This window comes from Mus pahari, chromosome 14, assembly GCF_900095145.1.
Source record: "Mus pahari chromosome 14, PAHARI_EIJ_v1.1, whole genome shotgun sequence".
Classification (NCBI taxonomy): Eukaryota; Metazoa; Chordata; class Mammalia; order Rodentia; family Muridae; genus Mus; species Mus pahari.
In genome coordinates this window covers 69,183,859-69,202,591 of record NC_034603.1, presented here as the reverse complement: position 1 = coordinate 69,202,591, position 18,733 = coordinate 69,183,859, and the positions used below count along the sequence as shown (strand labels likewise).

At 44.5% G+C, this 18,733-nt stretch overlaps 1 protein-coding gene across 1 annotated transcript in view; it reads right to left on the bottom strand.

The window, feature by feature from the left end:
• The window catches only part of Dhx8 (DEAH-box helicase 8), a 33,471-nt gene that overhangs the window by 11,056 nt on the left and 3,682 nt on the right, over window positions 1–18,733 (bottom strand). The window contains exons 5-17 of the mRNA XM_021213565.1: window positions 17,518–17,627; window positions 16,736–17,161; window positions 15,606–15,750; window positions 15,311–15,514; window positions 14,590–14,677; window positions 12,640–12,737; window positions 10,993–11,140; window positions 5,434–5,615; window positions 4,313–4,507; window positions 3,176–3,361; window positions 2,877–3,087; window positions 2,063–2,244; window positions 534–674 (exon numbers count right to left, since the gene is read on the bottom strand). Of these exons, the coding sequence (XP_021069224.1) occupies window positions 534–674; window positions 2,063–2,244; window positions 2,877–3,087; window positions 3,176–3,361; window positions 4,313–4,507; window positions 5,434–5,615; window positions 10,993–11,140; window positions 12,640–12,737; window positions 14,590–14,677; window positions 15,311–15,514; window positions 15,606–15,750; window positions 16,736–17,161; window positions 17,518–17,627 (2,316 nt within the window). The remainder of the gene's footprint in view (window positions 1–533; window positions 675–2,062; window positions 2,245–2,876; window positions 3,088–3,175; window positions 3,362–4,312; window positions 4,508–5,433; window positions 5,616–10,992; window positions 11,141–12,639; window positions 12,738–14,589; window positions 14,678–15,310; window positions 15,515–15,605; window positions 15,751–16,735; window positions 17,162–17,517; window positions 17,628–18,733) is intronic.

Below are 18,733 nucleotides of genomic sequence, written 5' to 3'. Positions count from 1 at the left end.
CTTCTGGTGTGTCTGAAGAGAGTGACAGTGTACTCATATACAAACAATAAATCAATAAATTTTTAAAAAGGATTATAAATATATAGCTAAGTGATAGAGTGTTTGCCTAACATACATAGGTCCTAAATTTAATCCTGAGAAACACACATACAGAGTGGCTAGCATACAACATATGAAGCCTTTCCTCATCCTACTAAGTTTACTTTTGAGGGCAAAGATTAAGTGAGGTGCCATGTGCCTATAATTCCATAATGAGACAGAGTCGAGAGGATTTCACATTTAAGGCCAGCTTAGGTTACACAGCAAGACGCGCCCTTTTTTCCCCCCAAAACAGGGTTCTCTCTGCGAAGCCCTAACTGTCTTGGAAACTCGCTATGCAGACCAAGCTAGTCTAGAACTTACAGAGATCCTGGCAAGGTCCTGTCTTGAAACAAGAAAGGAAGGGAGGAAACAAAGGAGGGAGGGACCCTAACAAATCCCAGAAAGACCCTCACCAGAATTCTGAGAAACCCTTAGGATAGACACCGCCATACCTGAGAAATAGGTGTTACCACAAGCTGGTCGATCCCTGTTTTAGAATTGTAAACTTTCTGCTTCACAAATCCAGGGTCAACCACATAGTAGATGCCGTCGATGGTCAGAGATGTCTCTGCAATGTTGGTGGCAATCACCACCTACAGGTGAGAAACACAGAGCCAGAGTGAGCCGAGTTTGGAATAGGTCTTACTCTCTCCCAACGAATCTGCTATCTCCCTCTAGACACTTGACATTTAACCCCAGTCCTGGTCCCCAGTAGTCAGAGGGAAAGGTGCCCGCATCTCAAGGGTTCCTTTGGAAGTGGGAGGTGCCTCAGAGCTGTAAAGCAGAAAAGAGCCATCACTGCTCAGAGCCAATCTCATTTGGTATAAATAGCTGTGTACCTCATTGTCTAGAGCAGATGATTACTATAATTTTAATTTTCTAGCTCCCTGGGAAAGCACAGATTTCCTGGCATCACATGTAGCATTGCAAAATGAGATTTTTCTTTCTCCCACAGAGACATCTGGACTACGAAATGGGCTGTTCATATATGTGGAACAAGAGGAGGATTAGATCTTTCCTCCCATCATAAAATGAAGCACGAGGGACAGGAATTTCATGGTTTGTGTGTGCAGCACTCTATGTGATCTAGAAGATTATGACTCTCAGCTTGGCTCTGCCACTGGGCTCACCCAGAGGTTTAGCTCATAAAACACAACTGCTTAGAAAAACCCTTGCTAGGAGGCACGGAAATGTCTCACATCATCCCGGTATTTCATGGGCCCTGAGAGGCATCTACCTGCCTCTCCGCCACAAAGGCCCTGCCTAGAAACAAGTAACCCACAGACACAGAGCAGAGGAAGAACTCCCCACTTGTCCCTCCCAAACCTGCTCCTTCTCCCATGCTTAACTCTGAGAACCACGTGCCACCCAGCTATGCAAGTTAGAAGCCTGAGAGCTATGCCTGATTTTCCCTTACCTTCAACCCTCTACCTCCTGACACCCAGAGTATTTTCCCATCTATACTCAGAGAAACACACGTCTGAGAAAACTGGTAAACAAATGTTCACAGCAGAAGTACTCTGGTATGTCCCAAAGTGGAAATAACCTAATGTCTATTAAGTAATGAACCATATACAAAATACAATACACCCGGAGTCTAGCAGGATGGCTCAGTGGGTAAACATGAGCCACCAAGTTTGATGACCTCAATGATGGTGGAAGGAAAGAATTGCCTCCTACAAGTGTCCTCTGACCCCACACTTGCACCATGATGTGTACATCTCACCATGCCCAGATGTAAAATAAAAATTTTAAATTTAAAAATGATAAATTAAGGCAAGGGATAGCTCAGTTGATAAAGTACTTGTCTTAAAACTCTGAAGACCCGAGTTTAATACCTAGAACCCACATAAAAATGGTAGGCATGGTGGCATGTGCATGTAATCCTATCACAGGGGAGGCTGTGACAAGTGGAGCCTTGGCTGTGTACCCCATGTGACTTCAGGGTATGTGGACCCACTTCATTTCAGCCCCATGTTACCTTTCTGCTACCAGGGGGAGCTGGATCAAAGATTCGGGTCTGCATTTCACTCGGAAGGGCAGAGTACACTGGGAGGATGATCAACTCTGGGACATCAGGTCCCAGGGACTTCATTCTTTCGTACAGGATCTCGCAAGCAGTATCGATCTCTTCCTGACCAGTCAAGAAAACCAAGATGTCACCTAGGAAGAGAGTGAAACGTCATTCACTGTCTCTGGATCTGTTGTTTTGTGTATGTGTGTGTCAGAGGAGGTACAAGAGCTGTGAGCATGTCTGCCACTGAGCCATGTCCCCAGCTCTTTCCACTTTGTAAAAGCTTTGAGACAAGGTCTCACTCATTTGTCCAGGCATGCCCAGAACTTGAGATCTATCTGCCTCAGTACCCCCAAGTAAATAGCTGAGATTACAGGACTGCAATCAGGCTTGCATCTGTTTTATTTTGGGAGTTCTATTATGTTGTCCAGGCTGGCCCTAAACTTCTAGCTCAAGCAATCCTCCTGCTTCAGCCTCTTGGTAGCTCCAACCACAGGTACAAATCACCAAACTGTGTGTGTGTGATAGGTGACAACAACACAAACAGCAACACACACACAGAGGAAATAAATATACACACTGTGAACTCTAAATAAGCCAAGAGAAACCCTGTCTCAAAAAACCACAAAAGCAAATAAACCAAGAGGTTTCAATCCATCTACACTAAAATAAGTGCATTTAAACATTTCCATCACTATTCCAAATACACAGGCTTACAGAGAGAACGAACTTAAAATGAGTCTCACAAGACTAGCAGAAGAAGAGTGTCCACTGCCCTCACCTGGCGGCTCTGTCAGATGGATCTGCATGACTGTGATCAGGCTAGCATCCAAATAGTCTGTTTCCGGCTCCTTTGTGTACAGAATTTCCACTGGATAGGTTCGACCTGGGATTGTGAAGATGGGTGCTTCATAGAAGTACTGAGAAAACTTCACCGCATCCAGCGTGGCTGAGGTGACAATCAGCTTCATGTCTTGTCGTTTCTGAACTGTCTAAAGGGAAATGTAAGACGGCTTACTAAAAAAGACCAGCAAAATATCATAGCACATTCAAATCCTATTCCAGCGTTTACTTTGTTACCTTTTTCAACAATCCAAAGAGCACATCTGTGTGAATGGTCCTCTCGTGTGCCTCATCCAACATAATGATGGCATATTGAGTGAGATCGGGGTCAATCAGGCACTCTCTTAACAGCATGCCATCTGTCATGTACTTGATGACTGTTTCGGGGCTGGTGCAATCCTCAAATCGAATGGTGTAGCCCACCTACAGCAGGACAGAAGAAGAAAACCTAAGACATAGGGTCTCTTTGTGAAATCACCAGACTGGCCTGGAATGACAATTCTGGAGTACTGGTTTCTTTTAAAAATACAGAAATAGGGCTGGTTCAGTGGTTAAGAGCATTGACTGCTCTTCCAGAGGTCCTTAGTTCAAATCCCAGCACCCACATGGTGGCTCCCAACCATCTGTAATGGGATCTGATGCCCTCTTCTGGTGTATCTGAAGAGAGCAATAGTGGACACTCATATTAAATAGATAGATAGATATATAAATCTTTAAAACAACAAACAAACAAATATTGTAATATGTTTTCATTTCAATCCCAAGTGTGAGATATGGGGCTGCTTCAAATTGTCCACAAAAGCTGATAATTTGCCTCATACTCTAGCAGGGCCACAATTTTGCCTGATGCTTGAAATTCTGGGGACTTTTCAGAGGATATATGAATGCTAGGGCCCCAGAATGGTGCTGTCTGTTGGTCACAGGACAGCTACCTTAGTAGATATCCTAACAGCAAAGATCCAACTTGCCCCAGGGAACTGGAGCCCCGTAACTGGCAGGACATCCTAACGATGACATCACCCCTACAGACCCCCGATTGTATTAAGGGATCTCTTTCCTTTTCCTCTCTATCCACCATTTTTCTTTCTCATCTAGTGTTACAGGGTTTGAATGGTGGAAGAGAGAAGATCCCACAAAGAAGCCAATGTAAGTGGGACTGGCCTGAAGTCCTGGTAAAGAAGAAGTTACAGGTCACAGTGGCTTCCGCTGGCAAACTCTGCCCTGCTCTGGACTTTAGCCTGAATTATCTGTTGACAATGAAAATCTGCCTCCTTTGGGAGAAATCTAAAAAGCTGTAATAATATTCTCATTTTATAAAGTATCTGGGCCTATTTTTCTTCTGGAATTCACACAGCAGCTTCTTCAACCACTTACCTCTTGACCAAGGCAACACCCAAACTCTTCCGATACTCTTTTGGCCACAGACATAGCTGCCACTCTTCTGGGCTGGGTGCACCCAATCTTGCCCCTGGAAGTATAGCCTGCCTCTGCCAGGTACTGGGTGATCTGTGTTGTCTTCCCAGATCCTGTCTCTCCAATTACAATTAGGATCTGATTGTCATGCACAGCCTGAAAGAAGCATAATATAAATATATTTGTTAAAATTTGCCACAAGAGCTGGAGAGATGGCTCAGCCATTAAAAGCACTGGGCTCTCATAGAAGACCTGGATTACAATCCCAGTGTCCACATTACAGCCCAGTAGTCCCAGTGCTCTCTTCTGACTTCTGCAGGCAACGGGCATGCACGTGCTGCAGACATACACACAGGCAAAACACCATGAAAGGAGAAGGATTTAGATTTTTTTTTTTTTAAAGTTGGAGCCCACCTAGGCTACACAGTAGATTTTATGTCAGCCTAGGTTATATGAGACTGTCTTAGAAAACTAAAAGAAAGGGCTGGAGAAATGTAGCTCAGTTGGTAGAATATTTACCAGCTTGCTTCCTAGTACTATGTGGTGATACACACCCATAATTCTAAACTAAGGCAGGAATATTAGTACTTCAAGTTCATGAGACCTATTTAAAAAAAAACAAAATCTTCACGACAGGTGTGGTGCTCACACCCGCAGTCAGCGCCCTGGGGAGGCTGAGGGGAGAGGATGCTCATCATTAGTTTGAGGCCAGTCTGAGACAGAGTGAGCTCCCATCAGCACGTGCTAGCTAGAATGAAGCCATGCCTAAAAAAGATAAAATAAGGAGCCAGTGAGATGGCTCCATGGCTAAAGACGTTTCAACACAAGCCTGAGTCTGACCCATATACAGGTAAAGACACTCAGCACACAAAACGTCCTCTGACCGAATCACATGCCATGGCCCCTAAACCACATACATGTGTACGTAAAAGCACACACACGTAGAAAAATAAATGATAGAAAGTCTGGAGATATAGCTTAGTAGAACAGTGCTTGATCAAATTTGAGCTCCAGCACCCCAATATACACCCCAACTAGAAAACATTCTATATCCCATACCTCACCCCAAAATGGCCTCCTACCTGCACCAGCTGTTCCTTCAGTTTGTAGATGGGCAGGCTCTCTCTCTGCTCAAGGATTGACATCTGGGTCTTCTTCCCATAAGAAGCTTTGTTGCCCCCAAAGGCATGCTTCTTCCACTCAGGAATGTCGTTGGGCATCATCCCAATCCCCCTCATGTTGGCAGCGATCTGCCTGCCTTCCGCTGAAAGGAAAACAAACTTAGCTCTTTCTCAGGCTACTGCTATATACCATTTTTCTCAAGTGTTAGCTCAGTGACTTCTAACACACTTCCAAAGCTGTGCAGCCATCACCACCACCTAATTTTACAACATCTCCATTCCTCCAAAAGAAACCTCTTTCCCCTCTTGCCTTCCCAGACACCACTGGTCTGCTTTCTCTCTCTCTGGCTGGCACACACAGGACACCTCATACACTGTGTGGTGCTTTGAACCTGGTTCCTTCCACCTTCTTTAATGTTTTCAAGGTTAACCCTAAAATTTGTGGCCTGAATTAGGAGCAAAAGAATGAGCAAGATAAAGAGAATTTTAGTGGGCTGGAGAGATGGCTCAGAGATTGAGAGCACCGACTGCTCTTCCAGAGGTCCTCAGTTTAATTCCCAGCAACCACGTGGTGGCTCACAACCATCTGTAATGAGATCTGATGCCCTCTTCTGGAGTGTCTGAAGACAGCTACAGTGTACTTACATACAATAAATCTTTAAAAAAAAAAAAAAAGATAGAGAGAGAGAGAATTTTGATAGCTCTCTCAAATATGAAAATGTTACAAATGTGTTGACAAAAACACCTGTGAAAACACACTTCAGTCTTAGGGGCAGGAGAGAGAGCTCAGCACATTCCTCTTTCCGAGGACCCAGCACCCAAGATGGATGGCTCACAGCTGCCTATAACTTCAGCACCAGGGGATCCAGCACCTCTGACTCTGGGGGTAGATACCCATACATAGGCACTTAACTTAAATTTAACTTAAAACAATAAAAATAAATCTTTCAAAACAGATTTATGGGGGCTGGTGAGATGGCTCAGCAGGTAAGAGCACCCGACTGCTCTTCCAAAGGTGCAGAGTTCAAATCCCAGCAACCACATGGTGGTTCAAACCATCCTTAACTAGATCTGACTCCCTCTTCTGGAGTGTCTGAAGACACCTACAGTGTACTTACATATAATAAATAAATAAAGTCTTTAAAAAAACACACACACATAAGCTGGGCCTGGTGGCGCAGGCCTTTAATCCCAGCACTCGGGAGGCAGAGGCAAGCGGATTTCTGAGTTCGAGGCCAGCCTGGTCTACCAAGTGAGTTCCAGGATAGCCAGGGCTATACAGAGAAACCCTGTCTTGAAAAACAGAAACAAAAAACAAAAACAAACAAACAAACAAAAAAACACATTTATGTAAGTTTGAGCCAAGGCTACATAGTAAAACCTTTTCTCAAAACACTCTTTCTCACTTCAATCTACAAAGCAAAGTGAGCTGTGAGAGAGGCCAAAGAGCCACATGGAGCCTTTTACTAAAGGGTACAATGGGAAGGGGACTGACTGGTGGATTGTGGTGTGTGTGTGTGGTATATGTATGTGTGTAGTATATGTGGTGTGTGTGTGTAGTATATGTGTGTATATGTGTACTATATGTGGTGTGTGTGTATGTATGTAGTATTATGTGTGTGTGTAAGCATGCTTGCATGCATGTGCACCATCACGGTGGTCTAGATACACATGTGCACCAATGTGTGAGCGTAGGCATGTGTATATGTAGAGCCTAGAGGACATCAGGTGTCTCGGGTGCCATCACCTGTTGTCCCTCTCTTAAGACAGGGTCTTTTACTGGTTTGGAACTAGCTCCATGGGCTACACCGGCTGGCTACAAGTGTCAGAAATTCATCTCTCTGCCCCTCAGTGCCGAATTACAAGCACATACCCCCATGCCCAGCTTTATTAACATGGGCTCCACAGCTCAAACTAGGTCCAAGTACTTACAAGACAAGCATTTTACTTGCTCTGAAAGATTTTCTTTTTATTAAAAAAATGTATTTCTAACCCTTTAATGCTAATTCATCTGTTCTATCCATCCAAACTGTTATCTAGATTAACATAATGCCCCAGAATTCTCTCTACAACACAGACCCCTCTGTAGTGAGAATTCTGGAATTTTGGATTCGTTAAAAACACAGAAATACTATAAGAATGTGTTTTTAGTTTAATCCCAGTTGTGGGGACTTGGGGCTGCTTCAAACTGTCTGCAGCAGCTGACTGTGATTTGCCTCATGCTCTAGCACAGGCATGCCAGCTGCAGACGGTTTCTGTGACTGTGCAATATTTAGAATTCTGGGAACTTTTCAGAGGGTATATAAGTAAGTATTAGGGCCCCTGAGAGAGTAGGGTTGGTTTTGTTTTGTTAATAGCTGTACTTGAAAAAGAAATAAGAAGAAATAAATTAGATTCAGGATCTCAACCTCCCCTCCCCACCCCATCCTTCTTCCTCTCCTATCTAGCGATAGGGGATGAAACAGGAGATAAAAGATGAGAAAAAGGCCAGGCGGTGGTGGTGCAAGCCTTTAATCCCAGCACTTGGGAGGCAGAGGCAGGCGGATTTCTGAGTTCGAGGCCAGCCTGGTCTACAGAGTGAGTTCCAGGAAGCCAGGGCTACACAGAGAAACCCTGTCTTGAAAAACCAAAACAAACAAACAAAAAGATGAGAAAAAGAAGAACCCACAAAGCAGCAAAGATCAGCAATACCCCTCTTCTGAGCATTCCTGATACCTCAACTGAGATGTCTTCTGGCCACCTGAAACGCAGGTCCAGCTCTGCAGTCACTTTCCCCACACACATGCTCCTCAGCTGTCCCTTACCCCAAAGGGACATCATTACACCGTCACTCTGCTGCTCACAGGAGACCTGGAAGCTAGCTTTGGACACTCCTACTTCCTATATTCAATAATCTACACGTCTCAAATATTTTCTCTTCTCTGATAACACCATGTTCAGGCCATGATACTCTCCTCTTGCTATCATAGAAGCCTGCTAATTCACCCGAAGCATCTACTCTTGCCCTTCCCATCTCCTCCCAGAGTCCTCTGATGATGCCATACCCATGCTTAGAACACTTTCACATTCCATGATGCACTTAAGGTAAGCCCAGATACCTGATACCATCTACAAAGCCCTGACGTGCCAATCCTGCCTCACCCCTCGACACCCAGCATAACACACAGACTTCCAGAGATCTTGTCTACTGTAAAGCTGATAACACAATTCGTTCCTCATCTGCTGCCACACACTCTCTAAACCCCTCTGAAAGACTAGGTTCTAGCCAGTCACGGCAGCTCACACCCGCAATCCCAGCACATAGGAGGCTGAAGAAGGAGGACTGTTCCAAGTTTAGGATTAGCCTAAGCTACAGTTAGTTTAAAGCCACCCAGAACTACATAATGAAACACTATCTTAAACAAACATACAAAAGGGGATAGAGAGATACCCAGTGGTTAACGGGCACTGACTGCTCTTACAGAGGACCCAAACTATATGGTGGCTCTCAATCTCCTGCAACTCTAGTCTCAGGGGATCTAACGCCCTCTACTGACCTCCATGAACACCAGGCACACACAAGGTACACAGAGATAACATACAGGCACAACACCCATACACATTTAAAAAACAAAAACAGGTATGGAAAGACGCTCAGCCACTAAGAACATGCACTACTCCGGTGGAAGACACAGTTCAGTTTCTGGCACCCATATTAAGTGGCTTACCGCTGCATGGAACTCTAATTCCAGGGTATCTGATGCCCCCTTGTTGTCTCCAAGGGCATCCATATGCACATGGCATGCATACACACATTCAAGCATATACACATATACATAAAAGACTGTACTTTTTGCTTTTTGTATTTTTTGGTTTTTGGTTTTGTTTTGTTTTTTTTTTCATGTATATGAGCATACTGTAGCTGTCTTCAGACACACCAGAAGAGGACACTGGATCCCATTACAGATGGTTGTGAGCTACCATGTGGTTACTGGGAATTAAACTCAAGACCTCTGGAAGAGCAGTCAGTGTTCTTAACCTCAGAGCCATCTCTCCAGCCCCCTTTGGTGTTGTTTTTGAGACAGGGTCTAACACAGCCCAGGTTGTCCCAATGTAGCTGAAGTTCGCTCGTTTTTCCAAGACAGAGTTTCTCTGTATACCTTTGAATGTCCTGTGACTTGATCTGTGGACAAGGCTGGCCTCAAACTCTGAGATCCCTTGTACCTCTGCCTCTCAAGTGCTGGGATTAAAAATTGTGCACCACTACAACCCTTCAGTTTGGCCTCGAACTCTTAATTCTGCCTCTACCCCCAAAGAGCTGGGATTATAGGCTTGGGCAACCCCATCCACCTCATAGTGTAGTCTTTCTCCCCCAGTGCTGGGAATTGAACCTAGAGCTTCACGTGTGCTATGTAAGCGATCTATCACTGAGGTACCTCTCTAGCTCTTACACTATACTAGCTTTAGAATAAAAGTCTTAAAAGTTGTCTAGAGGGGGCTGGAGAGATGGTTCAGAGGTTAAGAGCACTGACTGCTCTTCTGAAGGTCCTGAGTTCAATTCCCAGCAACCACATGGTGGCTCACAACCATCCGTAATGAGATCTCACTCCCTCTTCTGGTGTGTCTGAAGACAGTTACAGTGTACTTACATATAATAAATAAATCTTTTAAAAAAAAAAAGTTGTCTAGAGAAAAACTCAGCCACTATAATGACCAAGGTTACTGAAACACTTATTTTTAGCAACTGTTTAAAACTTAAAACGTTGGAGAGATGGCTCAATGACTAAGACTATCTCTTGTTCTTTCAAATGAGCTGGTTGCTACTCTTCCAGAAAACCAGAGTTCAGATCCCAGCATCCATATCAGGCAACTTACAATGGCCTGTAACAGGTCCAGGGGGTTCAGCGCCATACAGACATACATCCATACAGAGACAAACACATACAAAAAACAAAAAACAACTTAAAAAAATAGATAAATACATAGATAGATAGGCTTTTGGGTTTTTGTTTATTAGTTTGTTTTTGAGACAGGGTTTCTCTGTGTAACCCTGGCTGTCCTGGAACGTGCTCTATAGATCAGGCTGACCTTAAACTCAAGAGATCTGCCTGCCTCTGCATCCCAAGTGTTGGAATTAAAGGTATACACCAACAACAATCCCCAGCTAAAAATAATTTTTTAGAAGTAATAAATTGTAAAAGGAATGAAATATAGAAAAGCTACAATATGGGCTGGAGAGGTGGCTCAGTGGTTAAGAGCACTGACTGTTCTTCTGAAGGTCTTGAGTTCAAATCTCAGCAACCACATGGTGGCTTACAACCATCTGTAATGAAATCTGATGCCCTCTTCTGGAGTGTCTGAAGACAGCTACAGTGTACTTACATATGATAAATACATAAATCTCAAAAAAAAAAAAGAAAGAAAGAAAGAAAGAAAAAGAAAGCTACAATAAAAAAAGGAAACCAAGGCTAAATTTTCACTTTGTGTCTGTGGTATCAACTGTGACATATAAATAAAGCCATTTACACTCTGGAGGCTTACCATCGGGCAAGGGATCAACCCAGTGTTTGTTGAGTCCCATGGGTATGGAATCCATCTCTGCTTCCCGCTGGGCCTGCTTCAGCTCCCGCCTTTCCTTGGCCAGGGCACTCTGCATCATGGCTGCTTGGGAGAGTGAGCCATCTGGGTTCTAAAACAGCAGAGGAAAAAGCAGCAGCCCTGAGTATCTCGGCAAAGGTGGCTGGTCAGCGCGGGCATAGTGCTCTTCACTGTAACCCCAGCACTTGGGAGATAGAGGCAGGTAGATCTCTGTGAGTCTGAGGCTAGATAGGTCTACAGAGCCAGTGTCAGACTGCCAGGGCAACATAACCGAGACTCTGTCTAAAACTACAGGAGGTAGATGGCTGAACTACTGCCATCTAAAGCATAAGAAGGAATAACATTCACATCCATGTCTCTACATGAAATGGATCATCTGGAACACATGCAATAAGCTAAAAATCAGTGAGGGAAGTTTTAGCTTGAAGAAGCATCCCTGTAGCGAGGGATGAGGCTACCTTTAGATGCATAAAGGACAGAAGAGGCTGGAGCAAGATGTGTGCAGACCGGGATCCTACAACTCAGGAGGCTGAGGAGGAAGAGGATTGGCCATTCTTGGCTATATAACAAGTACCAAGCTAGCAAGGTTATGCAGTAAGACCCTGACTCAAAACAAAGGAAAACCAACAGCAAAAAAAGAGGAGTCCTAAGGAGACATCTCAGTGAGTAAAACTCATGCCGCACAGTGTGAGGACCTGAGATCAGATCCCCAGGGCCCGCACAAAGCCAGATAGCAGTATGTATCTATATAACCCCAGCATTTCTACAATGAAATGGAAAGCAGAGACAGAAAAGTCCCTGAAACTCAAGGGCCAGCTGGCCTGGTGTACTCAATGGTGAACAAGCTGCCTCAAACAAGATGGAAGATGAGGCAGCAGCTTGCCCTCTAACTTCCATATGTGAACTGTGATGCAACCACATGCCTGTTCTCACACATACAAAGAAAATTCTATATAACCCTAAGGACTAAATTTCAGGGCAATATGGGTGTTTCGGTTAGACAGAAGTAATGATCAGATCCCTCATGTGCATCCTAGGTTAGTGGATTGTCCATCACTAACAAGGCAAGCAGCTGAGCCCACATAAGAACACCGAAAGGGTGGATTACAGCTGGATGTGGTGGCTCGCATCTGTAATCCCGGCACTCAGGAGGCAGAGACAGGTAATCTTTGAGAGTTCCAGGCCAACCAGGGCTACATAGTAAGACCTTGCCTAAACAAACCAACAGACCACCATTACGAGGAGTACATTGGCTAGCTGGGCTGACAGACGCTTAAGATAATCTGTTCCACACCAAAATTTTTAAGGATTCTGGTTTGCACTCTTGCAGTTCTGCCCTCCAGAGCACCAAGGACTCAGCCCTAGGGACCTAAACACAGGAATAATGATAGAGCAAGCCTTCTGTTTATCTCTGCTTTCTCTCAAAACATAATAACATATGCATACAAAGGTTAAACAGGCTTTTGCACAGAGCTGAGCCACTCTCCATTTACAAGATGTAGACCCTGGTTTCCGGTCAGATGGCCTGACTCCATTGCTTTAAGGAAGCAAGCTGGAGGCTATGCCCAGGTAAAAGCTCCACTCTCTCACCTTAACGATTTTGATGGGGCTCATATCCATGCTTTGCTTGGTGTGCCCTCTCAGGAATGGAGGCTCCTCTTCAACCAGTTCAATTTCAAGATCCTCATCTTAAAGTTCACCAAAAAAGAAGTCACCATAAACGAGAAAGAAAAGACTGGTCATTTTCATTAAAATATTTAATTTCAGGCCAGCAAGATGGCTTAGTAGGTACCTGAGTTCAACTCCTGGAGCCCACATGGCAGGAGCAAACCAAATACTGCAAGTGTCCTTTAAAAGCTATTCACCCACACACAGACAGACAGGCACACTCTCATGCAGTTTCCCAAAACTGGCAGGATAGGTAAGTGTGTAAAGTCACTTGATATTCTGCGTTTGATCCCCAGGACCTACGTGGTAAAAGGACAAACTATGGCAAGTTGTTCTGTTTTCCATATATGAACCACAGAACATTTGTATTTTCTCACACACAAATACATACATGTACACACACACACACACACACACACACACACCAAATAAGCACATTTTTTGTTTCTCTTTTTTTTTTTTTCTGGTTTTTCAAGACAGGGTTTCTCTGTATAGCCCTGGCTGTCCTGGAACTCACTCTGTAGACCAGGCTGGCCTCGAACTCAGAAATCCACCTGCCTCTGCCTCCTGAGTGCTGGGATTAAAGGCGTGCACCACCACCGCCCGGCTTCTTTTTTTTTTTTTAAAAAAGAATTATTTATTCATTATATGTAAGTATACTGTAGCTGTCTTCAGACACACCAGAAGAGGGCAACAGATCTCATTATGGATGGTTGTGAGTCACCATGTGGTTGCTGGGATTTGAACTCAGGACCTCTGGAAGAGCAGTCAGTGCTCTTAACCACTGAGCCATCTCTCCAGCCCTTGTCTTTCTTTTTAATTAAAAGGGATAGATTCCCAGGTAAAAAAGGCATCAGTAGAAGCAAAATTCTACCCAAGGTTGCTGTTCCTCCTCTTCCAGAACCGCCCCCCCAACCCACCCACTGCTAGGGCATTCATGCTCCAGCCAAAGAATTGATTAAAAGTGATTTCAAAAGAAGCCAAGTCTGTGGAAGAGAACTGCTCTGACATTCTAGACGGTGCTTGTAATTCTACTTGTAATGGTCCTGCTCACTGAGGCCTTCCAAGTGCTGAGGTAACATCATCTAGTTCGTTAACATGTTGAAAAATAAAAGGTCTTTCATACATGTACTAGCAGGCAAACTTAGGAACCTCATAATAATCTTACTCGGAAAGATGAAAGGGGTTGCAGCTCCGAAATAGTATCTGCTAGTACACGCAAAGCCAAGCTCAATCCAAGAAAAAAGTATATAAAGACTTAGAGCCAGGAGTAGCCCACGCCTATAAATCCCAGCACTTGGAAGGTGGAAGCAGGAGGGTCAGTAGTTCAAGACCATTCTTGGCCACACAGTAAATTATAGGCCAGCCTGGGCTACATGATATGCATGTCTCAAGAAAACAAATAACAACAGTAATAACACACACACGCACACACACCAATATAAATAATAGATTAAGTTAGACAGACAGACAGATCAATCAATCTATCAGGGCATGGTTGTGTGACCTTTAATCTCAGCACTCGGGAGGGAAAAGCAGGTGTATTATTTTTATGAATTCATGACCAGACTGATCTACATACACTTGTTTATGTATGAATGTGTATGTGTGTGTGTATGTATGTGTGTGTATGTATATATATATATATAACTAAAAATAAATCTTTTTAAAAGAATATTTAAAAACTGGTACTGAATCTAAAAAAAAACACGAGTCCCACAGGTAACTTATCTGTCTAAACACACACTTCTATCCAGAGATGAGGAGTGAGCCAGGGAACAAACAGAGAATACCCACTCAGTAAACCACAAACAGCCCACTCAGCAATCACCCTCCCAACCCCTCATCCAGCTAGCCCAAGTGGCAGACTACCTTCTTCATCATCCACCTTAGGGAGAATGCCAGTCTCTTCATCGAAGTCTGGAAACTCCTCTTTGGAAAGCACGTTGGCAGCAATCATCTAGTAAAGGCAGGAGGAAGCAGCGCTGTAACTAAGACCTAAAGCTACAATCAAAACTCCTTTTTTTCTCAGTGTTAATTCCAGAGATGTCACACCAGGCGTCTTCTCCTGGAGCCCAGGACATCAGAGTCAGAGTAAGGCCCATGTCCAATCCCCAGGGACCAGCACACCGTGGTGCTGATGGCATGGGCTCAGAGGTATTGTCCCCAGAAAGGGTTACTGGTGCCTTCCCTTACCACCACAGCACCTGGACCGTTCATGCTGGGATGCAGCCCTACGGTTACTTGTTTAGCCCTGTCTCAGCCCTGGGTGCCGAGTCCCTCAAGGGCAGGAACCATGGAACACTGTCTCTGCAGCTACCCAGCCAGTGCTTGACCCACCACTGTTCTAATGCTCACGGAAGAATGAGGAAAATAACGAAAATCACAACCACCACAGGCTAGGCACTAAAGTTCAGCTCTGCTCACTCACTGCCACCTCTGGCCCTGGTGGACAGGGAAGGACACTGAGGCACATCTAGTGGGATAACTTGGCTCACACAACCAGTAAGTGGACAGAAGCTGCCACCAGCTGCCATGTCTAGGGTCCACTCTAACTACATTGCTACATGCTGAATGACTCTGAGACCCCAACCTGTTTGATCTCCCACTTCTCTGGGTCAGAGATTCGGGTGAGCCGCTTGCGCTCCAGTGAGTCATCCTCTACTTCAGGCGCACTGACGAGGGAGAGGTGAGTGGGTCTGTCTGGGTTCCGCATTGACGTCTCTTCATTGGTCTCGCCGACCAGATTTCTACGTCTGTTTGGGTTTAGATCTTCTCCTGTTTCTTGGTCCACATCCTAAAGCACAACAAGGAGGGCACTGCTCACTTGCTGTCTTCTCACACACCCTGGGTTACCAGCTGTGGAAACAGACAGACACATCACCCACCTTCATGCTCAGGCTGGTCTTGGTCCCAGTGAAGGACAGAACTTTGACCTTGACCCTCTGGCCTTTACTCACAACATCAGCCACATTGGCCACTCGACCTTCCCGACGGAGCTCAGAGATGTGCACCAGGCCTTCCCACCGCTTCCTGAGAGAAAGTGAGACACCTCTGAAATAAGCCTAAACATAACTTTGCCTAACTGATTTCTACTCCCGCTGAACCTGAACAAAGTAGTCTTCATGGGCCTGAAACCTTTGCCTCATGAGGCAAGGCAGGAAGATCATGAATCCAGTCCAGCCTGGGATTCACAGTAAGTCTGAGGTTACATGCACTGCCAACAATGGTTAGTCTTTGTCTCAAAATGATAAGATGGCCCAGTTAGTAAAGTGCCACACATGAACACAAACATATGAACTTAACACACACAAATAAGGAAGGAGAGGAGGAAGAAGAAGGGGCTTAAGCTCACAAAAGACCACCAAGAAGTTAGCCAAACAATAAAATAGTGTTAGCACTACCACCCTCCAAAAGAAAAAGATATGGACTGAGAACGAAGGCTGAGATCAATTCTCAACTGTCACAATCAGCAAAGGGCAGATCTCCTGAGGGCAGAGGAAGGAATAAATGGCTCTGGGACATTTCAAAATCAAAAAAGAATCTAAGGCTAAGAATGTGGCAGGGAACTTGCCTAGTAAACTCAAAGTCCTTAAAAAAAAAAAAAAAATCAACAAAAAGGCTAGATGTTATAACACACCTTTAATCTCAACAATTGGGAGGCAGACACAAGTGGATCTCTGCGAGTTTGGGGTCAGCCTGATCTACACAGAAAATTCTAGGACAGTCAGGGAAAACAGACTCCATCTCAAAAATAAAAAATAATTAATGATTTGGCACACTCATACAGATAAGCAATACATACTAAAAATAAAATACACATACACATAAAATAAAAAAAGAAATAAACCTTTAAAAAATAATACTTAAAAGAAATCAACAAAAAGTCAAACTTCCTAAAAACCCTGGCACACCGGAATTAACTAAAGTGTAATTATTGTAGCTTCTTAAACTATGAGCACACACTTCAACAGAAGACAACAGTACCATCCTGATGTAAAAGAGTATCAACCATTACCTTAGGCCTTCCAGCTGCACAAAGCAACCGAACTGCATGATGCTGGTCACTTTGCCATTGTAAATATCTCCAATGGCAGGCTCTTCAGGGGGAGGGCGGTCCACATGCTTATCCCGCCATCTGTCCAGGTTCCTTTCCCCATACTTTTCCCGGTCTTTCCGATCTTTGAAGGGACTCTGACTTCTGCTCCTAGACCTGTATCTAGACTTCCCCTTAGTCCTCTCCCGGGTCCTAGAATGTGACCGAGAGCGTGATCGGTGTCTCCGCTTATGGTCTCTGTCTCTATCTCGCTCTCTGTCTCGTTCTCGATCTCTATCTCGTTCTCGGTCTCGGTCCTTGTCACGGTCCCTGTCACGGTCCCTGTCCCGGTCTCGGTCTCGGTCTCGGTCTCGGCTCCGACTCCTCTTCTTCTTCTTTGTCCTGTCCCTAATAAATCAACAAGGACCTGTTTGAAAAAATAAACCAACCCAACTTCACCTCTACATCCCCAAGCACCCAGGACAGTGTCACACTGTATGAGCTAGGAACCTCTAACTTCTGAACTGGACCACAGTCACCACAGGCCAGTAATGACACAGATGTAGTTGGTCTCCGTCAGCTCTGATTTCTATCTCTGAGCACTGTAGTATTTACCTTTAGCATGGAGCAATGAAGTCCAACCTAGTGCACAGCCTGTTAAAGAGTCTACACACTTTCTCCACAATTTGCTTTACTGGTCCTCAAATTTCAACTGTCATAGTATACTACAGGTGCAAATGAACAGGACAGACGTAAGGACAAACCTGTGCTCAGTGTCTCTTTGTTTCTCTTGGCCGGCTGCGCTGGGCATTAGAGCTTCCAGCTCTTTCAAGACATCCACAGCGACTTTCACGTCTTCCTCATCCAACATGGTCTATAGGTCAGAGGGCAGCAAAGTAATGAGAAAGAGAAAACAACCCACCCCCCTTCCACATCACTAGCCTGCAGACGTCAGTTCCCTCCTTCCAACATGATGTGGATCTTGGGGACCAAACTCAGGTTGTCACCTTTACCCACTGAACCATCACCCGGCCCCAGATATAAAAACTTTTGAAAACAACACTCTGTGCACTCCCTTTCCTGTCCAATACATTCTATAGTTCTTACTGCTATCCACTGTGACACAGACTTCTGGCCCTCGGTATTGACAAGGTCTGTATCCTAGATTCAGACAACTGCATGTTTACAGGTTTCCTTGACTGCCCAAGCAATATGGCCTAGCAGCTACTTTTATGGGGCTTACACTGTACTGGGAAATCTAGAAATGATGTAAAGTGTGTGAAAGGATGCATGTGTGCTACATGCAAATTTTATACTCATCTTGTCTGAGGAACTTGAGCGTCAGATCTTGGTACCTGTGGGTTCTGGAACCAACCCCCTATAAATACCAGGGCATACTGCTGCCACTGCCCCTCTCTCTCCCACTAGGCAGGCTACTTATACACTAATTTCCTACTCTCTGTCCAAAAGTAGCGTGTAATCTGCAAAGAGACAGAAAGCCTCATCTGCTCTCCTTACTGTTACTTGGTTGGTACACAGCAAGTATGATGAACCAGCTTGCCTCCATCTTGGGCTTGGAAGCCATCTTACAATTAAGGCAAGCTAGGTTCACTCCTGTTTATGATAAAATCTGTTTCTCAAGGATTGGGCTATGTCGTACTGGCAACCTTAATTACAGATGGTTCTGCACTGCCTGTTCCGGGAACGGCAATCGTGTCTTTGTTTAAGAAAGTTGTTGTGACCACCTTGCAACCCTACCTCTGTTTCAAAGGTTATTATAACCACCTGTTGTTATGATACCTTGATACATTCTATTTCTGTAACCCTGCCTATTTGCCTGTCAAATCCCCCTTTTGGAAATCGCCTACCCCTGAGCTATAAAAACTTTGTCTTTCCCATGCCTAACGCTGACTTCTTGAGCCCTACCTTAAAAAGAGGCAGCCTATACACACAAATTTAAAAAAAAAAAAAAAAAAAAAA